The sequence below is a fragment of the Zootoca vivipara genome, chromosome 3 (genome assembly GCF_963506605.1).
Source record: "Zootoca vivipara chromosome 3, rZooViv1.1, whole genome shotgun sequence".
NCBI lineage: Eukaryota > Metazoa > Chordata > Lepidosauria > Squamata > Lacertidae > Zootoca > Zootoca vivipara.
In genome coordinates, this window is record NC_083278.1 from 96,176,820 (window position 1) to 96,194,783 (window position 17,964).

A 17,964-nucleotide genomic window follows, 5' to 3' on the forward strand; every position below is an offset into this window, starting at 1 on the left:
ATAAAGCTCAGGAGAAGATTACTTCAGAGACCACCTTATACACCCAGTGAACTGATGCAGTCGGAAGGAGAATTTCTCTTGCAAGTTCCAAAGTTCTAAGAAGCCTGTTCCACAATAACTCAGAGCAGAGGCTGCCCCTGTTCTGCTCTTGCCAAGATACAAACAGCTCCCCCGTTCTGGAAATGGGTGAAAACATTTTTGTTCCAATAGGCTTTTCCAGCTGGATAAAATGAGGCCTTACTCCAAATGTCTATTGTAATAATAATAATAATAATAATAATAATAATAATAATAATAATATATTATTATTATTATTATTATTATCATTTATTATTTATACCCTGCCCATCTGGCTGGGTTTCCCCAGCCACTCACTTCCAACAGAAAAATAAAATAATCGATTAAAGATTAAAAGCTTCCCTAAACAGGGCTGCCTTGTGATGTCTTCTAAAAATCTGGTAGCTGTTTTTCTCTTTGACATCTGATGGGAGGGCTTTCCACAGGGCAGGCGCCACTACCGAGAAGGCCCTCTGCCTGGTTCCCTGCAACTTGGCTTCTTGCAACGAGGGAACCGCCAGAAGGCAGATTTAAAATGACACTGAGGTCAGAAGGCCCTCGGTGCTGGACCTCAGTGTCCGGGCAGAACGCTGGAGGTGGAGAGTTTTAGAGTTAGAGTTTTAGTGTCATTTTAAATATATCTGTTGCTTTTGTGTTTTTAACTGTTTTTAATTGTGTGCAAATTGCATCAAGACGGTGGTTTAGAAAGCAAATCATAAAGCAAAAAGAATGCATTTGACAGGATTCAGAATATTTGGGCTTGGTGTGCCCCTCATCTGCCTTTTCTTTCTTTCTTTCTTTCTTTCTTTCTTTCTTTCTTTCTTTCTTTCTTTCTTTCTTTGTTTTGTTTTGTTTTGTTTTGTTTTGTTTTGTTTTGTATATATATATTAAAAAATCAAAAGGTTTTAAAAAGATAACACATCTGAAGGCAGCCCTGTATCGGGAGGTTTTTAATGTTTGTTGTTTTTATTATGTTTTTAGATATGATGTAAGCTGCTATAGAGTGGCTGGGGAAACCCAGCCAGATGGGCGGGGTAATAATAATAATAATAATAATAATAATAATAATAATAATAATAATAAAAAATAATGATGATGATAAGAAGTTCCCAATGCTATGAAAGCATGTAACTTATAGCCTTGTTCAGAAACCCTGTGGGTGAAATGATGTTTGTTTGTTTTTCTTTAAAAAAAAATGTTTTGATGAATCTCCTGCACTAATACTGTGTTTCACTGGCTAACTAATGGCAAATTACAGCTAATAAGGTTTGAGATAGATTAATCAGATGGAGTAGAATGCCTTTTGGCAAGGGTAATTATAATACACAATTTGTAATTAACAGTCAGAATGGTTGTTTGCAGCATCCTGATTACGAAAAATTAGAGGTATGGGGGGACTCAATTAAGCATGGTGTGGCTGGATTATAATTCAGGGATAGTAGCTCTCACCCAGAACAGAATTAAACTCAAGGAGCTTCAACCTTAATGGGATGCCTTGCTCGTGTTTAGTCAGCTGCCCCACTGCAGAAATGCTCTCAAACCCTGGACAGCCTTAGACAGGGCATGATAGCAAGTGTGGCCTAGCGAGCGTGGGTTCCACTCCTTTGCACACCTTAGTAAGGCTTAACTTGTAAAGCCTCTTAAAACCAAGTGTCCTTAGAGTGTTTGAAAGTGAGGGAGGGGGGGAAGTCATAGCTCGGCGGAGCAAGGTAAAAGATGAAAACATAAGATGTTTTGTATAAAAGATTGGTTTTGTTAATTTGTTAAATTTGGAAAATGGAATAAAATTTATTTAAAAAAACTATTAAAAAAATGAAAGTGACTGCAGAACCCACATCTTATCTGTAGATACCTACACATCATTTGTTGCATTTTAATGAGGAGTCAGAGGACAAGATGGTTGGACAGTGTTCTCGAAGCTACGAACATGAGTTTGACCAAACTGCGGGAGGCAGTGCAAGACAGGAGTGCCTGGCGTGCTATGGTCCATGGGGTCACGAAGAGTCGGACACGACTAAACAACTAAACAACAAACAACAACAATGAGGAGTCACAAGCACTTTGATAAATAAGGGTCTGGTGACTTCTGTTTCTGTAACCTCAAGTTACAGCTGCTTCCAGTTGCGTTTTTTTGGGGGGGTTGTGCTCCGTGCCGAACCCAGAAGTACCGGAACGGGTTACTTCTGGGTTTCAGCATACGTGCATGTGCAGAAGCACTAAATTGCGCTATGCGCAGAAGCACGACCCACGCATGCGCGGACGTGGGTTGCGAATGTGCCTCCTGCACGGATCACGTTCACAACCCGGGCGTCCACTGTATCTGAAGAAGTGTACATGCATACGAAAGCTCATACCAATGACAAACTTAGTTGGTCTCTAAGGTGCTACTGGAAGGAATTTTTCTATTTTATTTTTATTTTGTTTTGACGGCAGACCAACACGGCTACCTACCTGCAGCAGGCACTTTGAAGGCACTCCCCTGGGTGCAAATATCACACAAAAGCTTGTCAATAAATTTAGAGTGTCCCCACCTCTTTCCTCAGTGATTATTCTCTCACTGCCAAGGCCCATTATTGATCCACACATTAACAATTGACCGTGCCCCTTTCAGTCCCTGCCAAGTAAGCCTGAAAACTATTTGATACTGCCTTGTTTGCAACCAGAATTGTATGTGATGAGCCAATTAGTGCATTTCAAAGCATTTAGAATTTGTTTTTGCTTAAGGCACTAACCCTCCCCCGCAATTAATGTTGATATATGTAGTTAGCGATATTTTGATTTTGGTTATACTGTACTTATTCAGAGCAGTATGAGGAGAAATTCTCACATAGTTGTAGAGCACATTCTCTGCCTGAAGAAGGTCCTAACCTCAAACTTGGGCATCTTCAGGACGGTAGAACTGGAAAGATCACTGTCCAAAGCCTGAGAGAACCACAGCCAGTCAGTTTAGATCAGCCTTCCCCAATCTGGTGCCCTCCAGCTGTTATGGACTGAAACTCCCATTAGCCCTAGTCAATATAGCCCAATAGTCAGGGATGATGGGAGTTGTAGTTCAAAATTTTGGGGAGGGCAACAGGGATTCAGCTATGCAGCTGCAAATACGTTTTAAGTGTATTGAATGTCACATTCTACAAATGTAACACTTGATGATGGTGAGCTAATGGGAAATTCAATATATATATATATATATATATATATATATATATATATATATATTAAACAGTTTCTTTAAAATGCATTTTTGCAGGGGTTTTTATATATGTCTAGATGCAGCCCAGGTTGGAGAGGACGAGTACAGAGAATACTGAGCTGGATGGGCTGATTATCTTCTATTATTCTTTAGAAGAGACCTGAAGGCAGCCCTGTATAGAGAAGTTTTAAATGTTTCATTATGTTTTAGTATATGCTGGAAGCCTCGCAGAGTGGCTGGGGCAATCCAGTCAGATGGGTGGGGTACAAATAATAAAACTATTATTAAATTATTCTTATTAATTATTCTTATTCTTATTACTATTATTATTGACTTTGTATAAGGCAGCCTCATATGACCCATCTAATTGACAGCAGTATTTTGAAGTCTCGGGGGGGAGGTCTTTCCTACCCTTACCACGTGAGACTTTTCCAAGCTGAGATTCAGCTTGGAACATTTTACATGGGAGGCAGGGAATCTGCATTAAAATTACCAGTTGAGATTCACAAGGTCATGGACTTTTCTGTTGGACTCCCTGGTTGTGGAATACATTTTATATGGCGGGGAAAATAATTGCTTATATTAAAGCCTTTTCAATATGGATGGCTGTTGGTTCTTATTTGAGTAGTGTGACTTAAATAATATCTGTCTTGTATGTTAATTTGCTGCTGTTGTTAGAATTTGTACTGGTTTTTAATGTTTGTTAAAATACCTTGATGGAAAGGCACAGTTACAACAAACACAAAAAACACAAAAAAGCCAACCCCCCAAACCCCTAATAAATAAATATTCTTGATAATGGAGCTGCTGTGGCAGATAGGCATTCTTCTGGTAATTTCCAGCAATGTTGGTAACCACCATCAGCATTAAAAGGAGCAAAAACACTTGGATTCTGCAACTAATGGGATTCTGTACCTGCTTATGGCTAGTTGAACTGGAGGAAGTTGATTAGTGAGAACAAGCAAGGCTTCAATAAGCAGCCTTCAGGGGTGTAAGGCGAGTTCCCTAATAACTAGGAGTTCTCCAATAAAGTCACTGAACACAAGTTAAACTGACATGGGCATTCTTTAATTGAAACAAGAGATTTTGTGCTAAGGGGATGCTCCCCTAACAGGATTCAGAATTATTTGAGAAGCACTTGAGTGCCAACAGCAACTGTCTAATAAGTGGCACCTTCATGTCAGTTTGTAACAATTAAGATAATTAATGCTGTATTTTGCATTACTTTCTCCTTGAGAGAACACACTATATCGACATTGATCTCAAACGTCCTGCTTAATAAGTGTTCAGAAAATATTCACCTTTATTTCCTCTTCTTCTTCTTTTTCTATTTCCAGCTCTCCTATATGCAACAATTTTTGGTAATGTAACAACCATATTCCAGCAAATGTATGCTAATACAAATAGATACCACGAAATGCTAAACAGTGTCCGGGACTTCCTGAAACTCTATCAAGTGCCCAAAGGTCTGAGTGAACGTGTGATGGATTACATTGTTTCTACCTGGTCAATGTCCAGAGGCATCGATACAGAAAAGGTGAGCTGTCATGATATTGGAAAGCTACCATCAAATAAATGCTTTCTCGCTATTCCTTACTTGTAGCTGCTATTCTTGACTACTGTTTATTGGGTTGATTTTTTTTTTTTAAAAAAGCTAAGTTTTCCTTATATCAAATTCAGCTTTGTCAGATGTAGAGATGTCTGAGTTCTCTGACGTTTTCTCCACATAGTGGCTTTGTAATTTTCATTGAGAAAAATATGGGGAAATGTGAAGAATGTTGCAATGCAACCCAGCAGCACAGATTTATTTCCTTCCTCCCCTCCTTCTCCATTCGTCCGTTGCCCATTGTGGTGACTAATACAGCCAAGAGAATTTGGGAGATGTAGTTATCTAAGGGGTTTCTGTATTTGGGAAGGACATGATATATCAGCCGTGATGAAACTTAGCAGGTCTTTATATGGACGGCCGCAGATCAAGATTCCTATGGATGTTACGGCCACAGACAGAGTTCTCCCCTGACAGCAGCCCTGAGGAGAAAATGAACCCACTCCCTCAATTGTCCAATGAAGAGGCACAACCAGCTTCCTCTCCTTCCCTGAACGTTGAGGAGAGACCTCTGCCACAGACTATCTAGAGCAGGCATCCCCAAACTTTGGCCCTCCAGATGTTTTGGACTACAATTCCCATCTTCCCCGACCACCGGTCCTGTTAGCTAGGGATCATGGGTGTTGTAGGCCAAAACATCTGGAGGGCCGCAGTTTGGGGATGCCTGATCTAGAGGATCAGGAGAGTCCAGAAGAGATATCACCACAGGCTGGAACCCCAAGCCCTAGAAGAAGCCAACTGATCAATTCACAACGGGGGGTGGGGGGTGGGATTCTAGTAAATTAATACCTATAGCCCAGGCTATAAAGATCTGCTAGTTGTTCCAAGACACAGCTAAGGGATCACAAACGGCTCCTGAAATCCACATCTATGTAGGTCCCTCTCCAAGGTGCTGATTCTGCTTTGCCTAGCCTTCCATTACTATGCCTGCTACTATTAATATACTGTCCTTCATTTGAAGATCTCAGGGGTCACAAGATAAAAGCACAAATACCATACTTGCAATAGTGGTCATCCCCATGGAACTGGACACCCGGGAACCCAATGAATGGTGTCTGAAGTACATTCTCTGTGTACTAAATAAATCCACAAAAATAGCTTCTCTGGCTCAAAATTGTTGGTGAATTTTAGTAAATACGAATGCTGTTGCTTCAACTGGCACCTGCTTCCACACCCTAACTCCTTGTCTGAGAGGGCAAGTCCCTGCCCATTGCATATGCAGAATAATTGAAGTATGGAACTCGCTGCTGCAGCAGGCAATAAAGGCCACCAACTCGGATGGCATTGAAAGAGGGTTAGACAAAGTCATAGAGGATAAAGCTATCAGCGGCTTATGACTGGGATGGCTATGCTCTGCCTCCACAGTTGGAGGCAGTCCATGCTTCTAGATACTGTACCAGTTGCTAGAAACAGCTGGGTGGGTGAGGGCTCTTGTGCTTGAGTCCTGCTTGTGGGTTCCCTACAGGCATTTTGTTGGCCACTGTGAGAAGAGGATTCTGGACTGCATGGCCCATTGCTTGATCCAACAGGCTCTTCTTATGTTCTCATGCAACATATCTTGACTTGAAAAGCATCCTCAGTTTCCTCTATTTAACATCTTTTCTTTATTTTTTATTTTTTAACTTCATTAGCTGTCCTGAGGGTTGGGTGTCTTCATCTTGGCAACAAAAGGTGGGCTAATTTTAATACAAACTTCTGCCCTGTTGCACCAAAGGCATTTTCATGAGAAGAATGCAAAGGTTATTGGATCACAACTATCCATTTTTACCTTGAAGAATTGCTTTAATAAATATAAAGAAATATTCAATTCTTAGACTATTAGAAGAGATTTATTCTGATAGATTTCTGTAATTGACATATTCCAATCACAGGCAGTGGAGTTTATCATGTTAAAAAAAGAAGAAGCCTATGTTGATAGCAGAGGCTAACAAATTTAAGACTTGAGTAATGACAATACCAGCCCATAAATTCTAAAGTCCAATTCTCAAGCTCCACTGAATTTGCATACAAACACAACTTCAAGAACATTGTGGAATGAATAAATCATAATGTGATTTCTACACTCCTGCATTGCTGTCACTACTGATGTGTGTCATGTAATACACCCCTCTAAGCAAATATTTTGAAGGTGAATTTATCCCCTAAATCACTATGCTTTTATTTTACCTGCTTGGTGAGGTGCAGAGGGTATAGAGAAACTGAAACAGTAAAAGCTAATTTAAGCATTATTGATTTATTTTGCAAATGTAAGGTAAGGTAAAGATAAAGGACACCTGGATGGTTAAGTCCAGTCGAATTCAACTGTGGGTTGTGGTGCTCATCTCCACTTTCAGGCCAAGGGAGCCAGCGTTTGTCTACGGACAGCATTCTGGGTCATATGGCCAGCATGACTAAACCACTTCTGGTGCAATGAAACACAGTGCACAGAAACGCTATTTACCTTCCCACCGCAGCGGTACCTATTTATCTACTTGCGCTGGTATGCTTTTGAATTGCTAGGTTGGCAGGAGCTGGGACAGAGCAACGGGAACTCACCCCGTCATGTGGATTCAAACTGCTACCTTCTGATCAGCAAGCATAAGAGTCTCAGTGTTTAAACCACAGTGACACCTTAATGGGCTGAACAGTTTTGGCTACATTTAAACATGTATGTTGATGAAAGGCAACAATCCTAGTATTTTATTGTTTTGTTGTAGATTTATAAATGATTCTTAGTTTTATGTTTTGTAAGCCATTTACAGTATAATTTGTCGCAGAAGGCAAGTGGTGGTTGTTGTGTAAATTTGAAAGGAAGTGTTACTAGTATCGTTCAGAGATTTGGCAGGTACCTTGTATTTGATTTTCAGACATTTTCTTTTAGATGTTTTATGTTTATTTTATTTTTTTGATCAGCCAGACACTTTAACAATTGTTTTGTGTCATTTTTATATTTCATTGTATATATTGCTATACATTGCCATTGTATGTACAGTAATACCTCGGGTTACGAACGCGATCCGTTCCGGATCGCAGTTCGTAACCCGAATAGTTCGCAAACCGAGTGCGATGGGCGTCGCCATTTTGCGCATGCGAAAACACTTCCGGGGTTGCGCAGTTTGTAACCCGAACTGTTCGCAAACCGAGGTGGTCGTAACCCAAGGTACGACTGTATTGGCGGTACAGTCAAACCTCGGTTTATGCCTACCTTGGCCAGCAACCGCTTTGGCCAGCAACCGCCACGGACCCAGAAGTGTTCACATCTGGTTCCGCAGCGTCGGGTGCGCATAAGCGATCTGCGCAGCTCGCGCGTGCGCAGAAGCACTCTATCGGTGCTTCATGCACGCGCAAAAGTGTGCCTTCGGCGAGCGACCGTCTCTGTGGAATGGATTGCAGTCGCAAACTGAGGTACCACTGTATACAAATACTTTTATAAATAACAATAAAATAACTCAAAAATCCTATGTTTCCCAGATAAGTTCTAGTTCCTTACCATTAAGCAAAGGTATGTTAGACAAAGATATTAGTAAAACAAGTTTATTCTAAGGATAGTTGCCATATTTACAGTTGCCCTAAGGCAGGGGTTCCCAAACTAAGGCTCGGGGGCCGGATGCGGCCCAATCACCTTCTAAATCCGGCCCGTGGACGTTTTTACATGAGTAGAATGTGTCCTTTTATTTAAAAAGCATCTCTGGGTTACTTGTGGGGCATTTCCCCCCCAAAAAATATAGTCGGGCCCCCACAAGGTCTGAGAGACAGTGGACCGGCCCCCTGCTGAAAAAGTTTCCTGACCCCTGCCCTAAGGCAATGGCAGATGCCAGCATTTGTTGGGAAATTCCACATCTGAGTGTATTTTGAGAAAAAGGTTATTCTTCTCTAGAGGAATAAAAATAATCAGCAATAAGCAAACTTTTTTCCTAGGCATTTGAATGGTAGCAACTACTCTAAGATGCTCATAGCTGCCAAGTTTTCCCTTTTCTCACGAGGAAGCCTATTCAGCATAAGGGAATTTCCCTTAAAAAAAGGGATAACTTGGCAGCTATGAAGATGCTATTGTGTTTGTCCACTGATGCAATGATACCACTCTTCTGCGCTGGTTTGACCATGAATGGAAATTGGAGGTTTCAATAAAATGAGTTTTAAACAAAATGCAAATAAAACATAAAAAGAATCCAACCGAAGTTAACCTTATTAGAGAGATTTAAGCATGTGCCAGGTCTTGGATGTGAGCTACAATTTTGGGGGGATTGGGGGGGTGTAATCTTAGCAAGGCAGCCAATGTGTGTTTGGCCACGTCTCTCTCCTCCTGCCAGGTAGGTGGTGATGATTTGCTACTGTAGGTTAATTGGTTTTCTCATGACAAAGGAATTTGAAAGCCCCCTGATACATTCCAAAAAGTTTAAGCATTTATTTGCTGTTTCAATTGCATGCTCTATTTAAGTATGTGATATGTATTCTGTTCTATTGATTTCACTGTCTTAAAAAAAACCAACCCTTTGACTATTATCTTGGTAGTTCAGTATCTTATCAAAAAATGTGTTTGGCCTAAATAACTGTTTTCTTCTTGGCCTTGTACAGATATCTTCTGCCTTAATATTGAAGAGCTTTTTAATTTAATGTTGAGGCTGGTGTGGGAATTTCAGGGTCAATGAGGGCTGCACTTTTAAAACTAATTTTCTAACTTTGCATTCCCTGGCAGATTCCTGTTTAACATTTGCAATTATAACTTCAGCAGCTGCCACCATTCCCAATGAGACTTAATGATTACTATTAATTATTTTCTGTCTGCTATCTTGGCAGTTGGAGATGTTTCAGTTTATTTTATAAAAAACAAACATCTGCTGAGCAGTGTCACGGCTTCCATGCACATAGGTAGATGCAGAGGATTCCAAATTCAAAGGCAAATAGCTAAAAACGGGGTTGTTATTAGGGATTCACATCGCTTAAGAGACAGATGGCTAGATTCCATTGCTTTGTCCAAAAGAGCAAAGAAGCAGGAACAGGAATTTAGCCAATTGTAAGTTGGCTAGCCAACAGGAAGCCAAAATGAATCTTCTGCGCAAGCACATGATGCTTTTTAAAGAAAAAAAATATTGTCATAATGACAGCGCACAGTGGATGTAGCACACTCAGATCTTTTGCAGCGGTTGATTCTTGTAATGTTGTCCCAGGTTTTGCAGATTTGCCCTAAGGACATGCGAGCGGACATCTGCGTTCATCTGAATCGGAAAGTTTTTAAAGAGCACCCTGCGTTTAGGCTGGCCAGCGATGGGTGTCTGCGAGCTCTTGCTATGGAATTTCAGACGGTGCACTGTGCTCCAGGGGATCTCATATATCATGCTGGAGAGAGCGTGGACAATCTTTGCTTTGTGGTTTCGGGATCCTTGGAAGTTATCCAGGATGATGAAGTTGTTGCAATTTTGGGTAGGTTCTCCCATTACATTCTGTCTTTGTGTTCCCATTTGTGTACCAAATGACAATATTTATTCTGAAAGTGAATTCCTGTGTAGCTTCTTTCTTTCATTTGTTGCTTTTAAAAAAAATCGGCTGTTTCGCTTAGAGATTGTTTTTATTGGAAATATTCTTTGGGTATTGAGATTTGTTACTAGGGATGTCGGAAGCTGAACTGCAGTGGAACAGAAACACAGAAACAAATACAGGGTAAAGTGGAAAATTGTTAGCCACCTTGAGTTCCTCTGAAAAAGAGGGAATGTGTTCCCCCCCCAATAGAATAATAAATATATTATTATTATTATTATTATTATTATTATTATTAATCATATAGCTGGGGAGAAGCATGCAGCTAGTGGTGGTGATCCATAACTTAGAATTCATGGGAAGTAAGGGACCCATCCAGCCCTCTCTCCCCGCCCCCCCCATCCCATTTTGGATATATTTATTGCAATGCTGTTGTTTAACACAGTATTTCCAGGCATCATTAACAGCATAGAAGCATTAAAGAACATTAAAACCTATTCTGTCAAGCAAAGCCCAAAGTATTTTGAAATGTAGATTTGCTCTATTTTTAGCCAGAAAGTTCAGCCACACAATGAGGGCACTAAGCACATAAAAAGGTTTTGCACTTCCACGCAGTGGAAGCAAAGCAAGGAGGGAAAGACCATGTGATAACCCATAAGTTGTAGATAAGTAACAAGGCTGATCCGGAATTCAGGTGGTGATGTGATTCTATCACACCTTTCTACCACAGAGATGTGGTGCAGCATCTGTTGGTCACATTAGCCTTGCAGAAAAACCAGCAGCCTACCAACCTTAAATCTTTCAGAACAAATGTAGCTATCACTTAAAAGGCACTATACAGTCAGGAAAGAGAGGAGACAGAACAATATACTATATAGAGCAAACCCCTTAGATGTTGTTTCTCTCCCTCCCCCCCCCAATTTCCTCCTCTCTTTCTTTTACATAGGGAAGCTGCCTTGCATTTGTATCTGAATTTGTCTCTCTCTCAACTACGTACCCAAAAGACTGCTTGCATTCTGGTTCAGCCAATTTTTATTTTATTTATTTGCAGGGTGGGGGCAGCGAATTCTTTGAAAGGCATATATAAATAGTCTCAGTCACAGTTTGGAGTCCTCCAGCATGCGGATGTCTCCCTCTTCCAAGCCTGGTGCTGCCAACAGTCCCCTTTCATGTCGTCATCCCCTCCCTCCCTGATTCTCTATCTGGCCTTTGGGGCTCTGTCCAGGCCCCATTCCATCCCTAGGCCGCACCTCACATCAGACCTCGCATTCTATCCCTTCCTGGGTTTTGTTGCTTGGCTGGAATCTAATTCTGTAAGGGCTCCTCTTTCTTGCCTGGATTGATTATGCAGCCCCCAGAAGGTGGCCCAAGAGGGAATCATAGAATGGTAGAGTTGGAAGGGACCCTGAGGATCATCTAGGAATCTCAACTAAGGCATCCATGACAGATGGCCATCCAATCTCTGCTTAAAATCCTCTGAGGGTCCATAACCTCCTGAGGGAGACTGTTCCACTGTCAAACAGCTCTTAGTGTCAGAAATTTCTTCCTAAAGTTTAGTCGGAATCTCCTTCCTTGTAACTTGAAGCCATTGGCTTGGGTCCTAGCCTCAGGAACAGGAGAAAGTAAGCTTGCTCCATCTTCCATGTGACAGCCCTTTAGACATTTGAAGATGGCTATCATACCTCCTCTTCGTATCCTCTTTTCCATTCTAAACAGACCCAGTTCCTTCAGCTGTTTGTCATAAGGCTTGGTTTCCAGACCCATGGTCATCTTAGTTTTCCTCTACACATGTTGCCTTTGGGCTGAAAAAGATTCCTTGCTTACACACAGGGCCAGTCTGTCCTGTTCCTACCCCCCACTGAAGCCTCACTTACCAGAGTTGTGTGGCTGCAGCTTATGGGTTCCAACATGGGTGGCAGAATCCAAGGGGTGACACAGACCCTTCCACCATTACTGGAGTAGTAAGGAGCTGTGGCAGCAGCTTCCAACGAGATTTTGCAGGGCTCTTACAAGATCTCACCAGAACCTAGAAGCCACCACCAATGCTTCTTGCTTATCCAGCAGCAGGGGCACCTGTAATGGTGCAACCTCTTGGATTCTGTCACCCAAGGCAGCTGCCTCAGTATGTCTCATGGGAGGGCCGGTTCTGCTTACACATATAGGATTGTACTCAAGACCAGTTGGATGGAGGAGACCACACTTTAGGGCTGCTGAAGGATCACTCTGTGGTTATAACTGTCATTAACAAAGACAGTAGCTCTACTGTTGATGGGTCAGTTAAGAACACAGGTCAATAGTCTTAATACTAATTGGCCCATTCCACAAATTTTGCATTCTGATTATTCAGCAGCACCCCTCAGGATTTTGAATAATAATAATAATAATAATTTATTATTTATACCCCGCCCATCTGGCCGGGTTCCCCCAGCCACTGAATAGCAGTCATTGTGAAAATTGTACTTGAAAGGGGAGGGGGAATGTGTTCACTAAACTATAATCTCTCCATTTCCATTTTAATGGAATGTGCTTTTCTGTTAGGAGTTATGCTCTTATCCCATCTTGCAACTGAGAAATAAACTGCATTTATCATTATTATTATTATTATTGTTATTATTATTATTATTATTATTATTTTGTGACTGAATGATCTATGTAACTTAGGAGCAAAATGTCCTTTGTGCCTTAAAAAGATATGAATGAATTTACAGGCAATATTTTTTTTAATGCTATGAGAGCCAACTTTACGCTGAAATTAGGAGGCTGAGCCTCCTACAACAGTATTTCATTTGGTGAGCTTATTGCTCTTGGCTTATTGAATACGCTGCGTTCTCTTGCATAATAACATTACTATAAATCAGGTTTACCCAGTTCCTAAGAGGAAAGCGTGATCTCAGTTCCAAATGATATTCATTGTGCTAGAAGGATATCTTTTGAGAACCAGTCTGGCCTAGTGGATAGGATCTTGGAGTTAGGCCAAGCAAATCTGTGTTCAGTTCCCTGCCTAGTCATAAATTTGTAAAACGGAAGGGAGATCTCATCTAGCCTCCTGCTCCAGGTTAGAAATCCAGAGCAAGAGTATTTACATCAGGTGGCTGCCCAGTCTCTTCTGAAGATCTCCTGTGAGATCTCCACCCACCCAGGAAATTCACTGGGTGACCTTGGACCAATTAGACTCTCTTACCCTAACCTACCTTTATGTTGATAAATGGAGGCACATATTACCCCATGTGACCAATGGTAGGCCACAAAAAGGGTCCATCTTCAGGCCTGGGGCTGGCCCTTTAAGATCCACTCCAGACAAAGGTAGAGCTTTGATAACTTCAGGGACAGACTACAATAACTTTACCAATCCTGGCTGGGGCCCATCGGGCTTGAAGTCCAGCAATATCTGGAGGGCACAATGTTGACTACCCTTGATCAAAGCCCTGCTTTACAAAACCAAGGCATATCTCTATTATTAGAATGTAAACATATGCAGAAGTATTTCTACACTAATACTGGAAAAGTGCAAATGCTATCTTTGTTGACTAAACATTGTTTCTCCCTTGCTGTGCTGAAGTTTTTGCTGGAAATGATGTGGCAAAGCACATTAGGACATGCCTTTTTTAAGTAGGAAACATTATGTACAAAGGGGAGTGGGGTATTCGATTTAAAGCATTTAAAATAAAATACTTTTTAAAAAAATCTGATCCTTTTAGGATTCCAGTTTGGTATGGAACCATTTCCACCTCAATAAAAAATAGCTATAATAAAGCAGATAAAATCAATAAACCAACTAAAGTTATGCTTGTAGTGTGACCATGCATGCATTTGTTATGCAAACCCAGCTATTTTAATTTGTTTACTGTCACCAGGGATTGGGGTGGTTTCATTTGTTTCCTCTGATTAAGACAGCACGTTGCACAGGCGGATGACATGGATTGCGTGTCCTCAGATTTCCAGAGTAAGTTATTATTCACAAAGTCATCATCCCCGAGGAATTTTCCTTTCTTTCAAAAAACCATGTTACCCCTTGTGGAAATGTGTGTGTCTTCCATTCTGTAGAAGAAAGGTGTTAAATAGCCCATTTGCTCTAGAAGGAGAAAACCCTGCTGGTTTAATTTTATCTAATTGCAATCTTAAAGCATACAGACAGAATTGTTCTTGTAATGCTTCTCCGAAACGGCTTTGGTTTATTACTTTACCCCCCCCCCCAAGGACATCTATTACACAGAAGTGCCAAAGGTGATAGTCCCAGCTCAATGGGATAGACTCATAATGTGGCACAGGAATATTTAAACCTTGCCCCCACCCCCATACAAGGGAGCTGGATTTTATTTGATGTATTATTTCCGTTTAGCAACCACTTACTTTCTGAAGATCTCAAAGGGGTTCACAATATATATACAGTGGTACCTCGACTTACGAATGACTCGACCTACAAATGTTTCGAGTTACGAACAGAGTTTCGTCCGCCATTTTGGATGTGGTTTAGATAGGATTTTTTTGACTTACGAATTTTTTTGATTCCCCCCCCCATTGGCTTCGACTTACTAATTTTTTGACTTACGAAGGTCCGTTTGGAACGGATTAAATTCGTAAGTCGAGGTACCACTGTATACACACACACACACACACACACACACACACACACACACACGTACATATCTATCTGTCTGTCTTTCTATCATCTCTACACAATAAGTACAATAAAGAATGATTTCTGTAAAACAACAACACTCAAATACTTAAACAATATCCATATTGATATGAATAATCAGAGAGCAGTACAAGACAGTATAATGCAAAATTACAACCAACATAACACACATTAGTCGTGTAGCCACTCACCCAATCTCACTCACCATCCGTTGCACAGAACCACAACAGTCATTTACTACTTTGAATGTTATCTCTGTTAACCAACCACTCATACTTAACAATATAACAACCTACATACAAAGGATGACTGCCAGTCATACACATGTAACATAGTCTCCCCATCTTCAAAGCACTAAAGAGCTCATGCCCCACACCTACAGGACCATACTAGGATATCTTACCTGAGGGGGGCAGTTCTATACCAGAACAAACATTGTCTGCACAAACATTTCAGTTTGTCAAACGGAATGATTTCCCCTCTCCTCTCCCTGTGTGCTGTTCTGGGGGCCAGAGCCAATTTCAGGGGAACATGGGGGCAAGAGGGGGTAGAGCTTGGTTAAGTGGATCCCACACATAAGGCTGTATCCCCCTAAGTTATACTCACAGTAGACCTATTGAAATCAATAAGTTAGCCATGCCCATTATTTTCAATGAGTCTGTCCTGAATAGGGGGATACAACCCAAATACAGGCAGCCCCCCCATTTACATTTTGAGGCACCATCAGCAAAATCATGTATAATTGAAAACCATTGAAAGAGTCTGCAATCACCCCACTCTGCCCTTTTACTGATGTATCAAGGAGGCCTTTATGACGTTTCCAGGTCCCCTTCTGGGTTCGGTGTGATGTGCGTATACACAGTCGCACACATATTGAACGCACGTAAACGGGGGGGCAGGGGCGGTTTGCCTGTATAGCAAACTCCTGCCTTTCAATTTGATTTTTGATCTATTAGCATAATGTGCTCTATTATATGATACATACCTGCCAAGTTGCTGTCGGAGAAATAAGGGACCGGGCCAGAAGTAGCAGACCGGAAGTAGCGCTGCCGCCATTTTGGAACTGAGCGGAGCATGCTCAGAAGTGACTTTTGATGCTGCTTTGCCCAGTTCCAAAATGGCCGCCGCGCCAGAAGTCGCACTGCAGCCATTTTGGAACTGGGCAGAGCAGCATCAAAAGTCGCTTCTGAGCATGCTCCACCCAGTTCCAAAATGGCCGCCGCGCCAGAATAAACCAGGGAAAAACAAAAAAATCCATTTTTTTTCAGCTAGGAACAGCTGGGAAAACGGAGATTTCCCGGCGAATACGGGAGACTTGGCAGCTATGATTATATGACACGAGGGAAAGATTTTTGAATCTTAAGTGTTTATGTTGGACCCACTGGTCATTTGGCATCTACCCAATGGACAAGGAATACTATAGACTCGTTATCTTGTTATTATATCTTTATAGAACATGGCCACATGACAACAGGGCTCTTCTTTCAGATTCTGAGGAGAAAATATTTCTGTTTATTTTCCTGAAGATTTCCTGGGCCATACAATATTTCTTCATGTGAACATGAAGGGTAATTGTAGTTAGTTTTCAAATAAATGAAAGAAGTAAATAATAGCTTTTTAAAATTATCCACGCACTTTTAGGGGACAGTGCTCTTCTTATGCTGGTACAGATCAAGCAGCACCATTGAATTCAGGTTAAATCATATATGAAGAAACTGTGTGGGAGATCAAAAGCTCAGGGTGGCTTTTATCAACACTGCCAGTTACACTGTTTAGCCACCCAGCAAAGAAAAAGGAGCAAAGAGAGATTGACAGCTTTTAAGTTGTTAGCCATTTTTGAAGGATTAACAGCAGGCTGACACTCAACATTCTTTTTATGCTATTAACTGTCTTACTTTGCACAAATTACTCTAATTAATTAATTGGCAAATTAAATATCAGTTAGAATTTTTACAAAGTTGAATAAAGGTACATTTTCTTGACTGAACAGGAGAAATTACTTTTATTAGGAATCTTACATGGAATGGATCTTTGTAGATTATTGGAAGCAACCCACATTTTAAATTGAATGGGTTAAGAGTTGTTTAACTAAAAATTTTGCAAGCTTGAGAATTCTGAGTCCAGTGCTAAGACTGGATAAATGGATTTATGCTAATCCACCGGATAGTTTTAAGCACAGAGCTCTGTGGAGCAATTCAGCTGATTGACTGCTGGCCTTTGAAAAACACTGCATTCTGCTTGTGTAGAGTATGCATAACTCTGAATACATAGTAGCTGTGACCATATATAACACCAAACTGCCTGGCGCCAACATTTGTTGATTTTCAGCGCCAGCTAAAGTATGCTTCTCTTTAATGGTGTGGGTTCTAGATGTATTACCCTACTATTAGACATAATGAGGCAGCCACCAGAGATGGCAGATGGCTGGGGACAGCTCCCCCTTCCCTCAGCAGTGCCTAAAGGTAGCCTGTTGCCTTCAGGTGCAGTGAAGAAGAAGAAGAAGAAGAAGAGTTTGGATTTGATATCCCGCTTTATCACTACCTGAAGGAGTCTCAAAGTGGCTAACATTCTCCTTTCCCTTCCTCCCCCACAACAAACACTCTGTGAGGTGAGTGGGGCTGAGAGATTCAGAGAAGTGTGACTAGCCCAAGGTCACCCAGCAGCTGCATGTGGAGGAGCGGAGATGCGAACCCGGTTCCCCAGATTACAAGTCTACCGCTCTTAACCACTACACCACACTGGCTGAAGGTCCCTCTCCTGTTGCCAGTTCTCTTGGTTCTGTATATAGAATGGGAGAGTACAATCTTGTCCTTTGCCTCAGGCACCAAAATGTCTTGGGTCCACCTTGACTAGGCCACTAATGTTTGCAGTTTAGGGGTGTAGTTGTTGAACTGGTTTATATTGTTTTAATGTTCTTACTGGACTTGTACGGTTCAGTTGCTTTTTATATTTGATACATCCCACTTTGGAGTGACTTGAAGGGTGGGGTTAAAATCTATTGATAGTAAACAATTCATG

At 41.2% G+C, this 17,964-nt stretch overlaps 1 protein-coding gene across 1 annotated transcript in view; it reads left to right on the plus strand.

Moving 5' to 3' along the window:
* KCNH1 (potassium voltage-gated channel subfamily H member 1) overlaps positions 1–17,964 on the plus strand; it is a 213,965-nt gene that overhangs the window by 108,280 nt on the left and 87,721 nt on the right. Inside the window, exons 8-9 of the mRNA XM_060273026.1 lie at positions 4,585–4,784; positions 10,001–10,253. Of these exons, the coding sequence (XP_060129009.1) occupies positions 4,585–4,784; positions 10,001–10,253 (453 nt within the window). The remainder of the gene's footprint in view (positions 1–4,584; positions 4,785–10,000; positions 10,254–17,964) is intronic.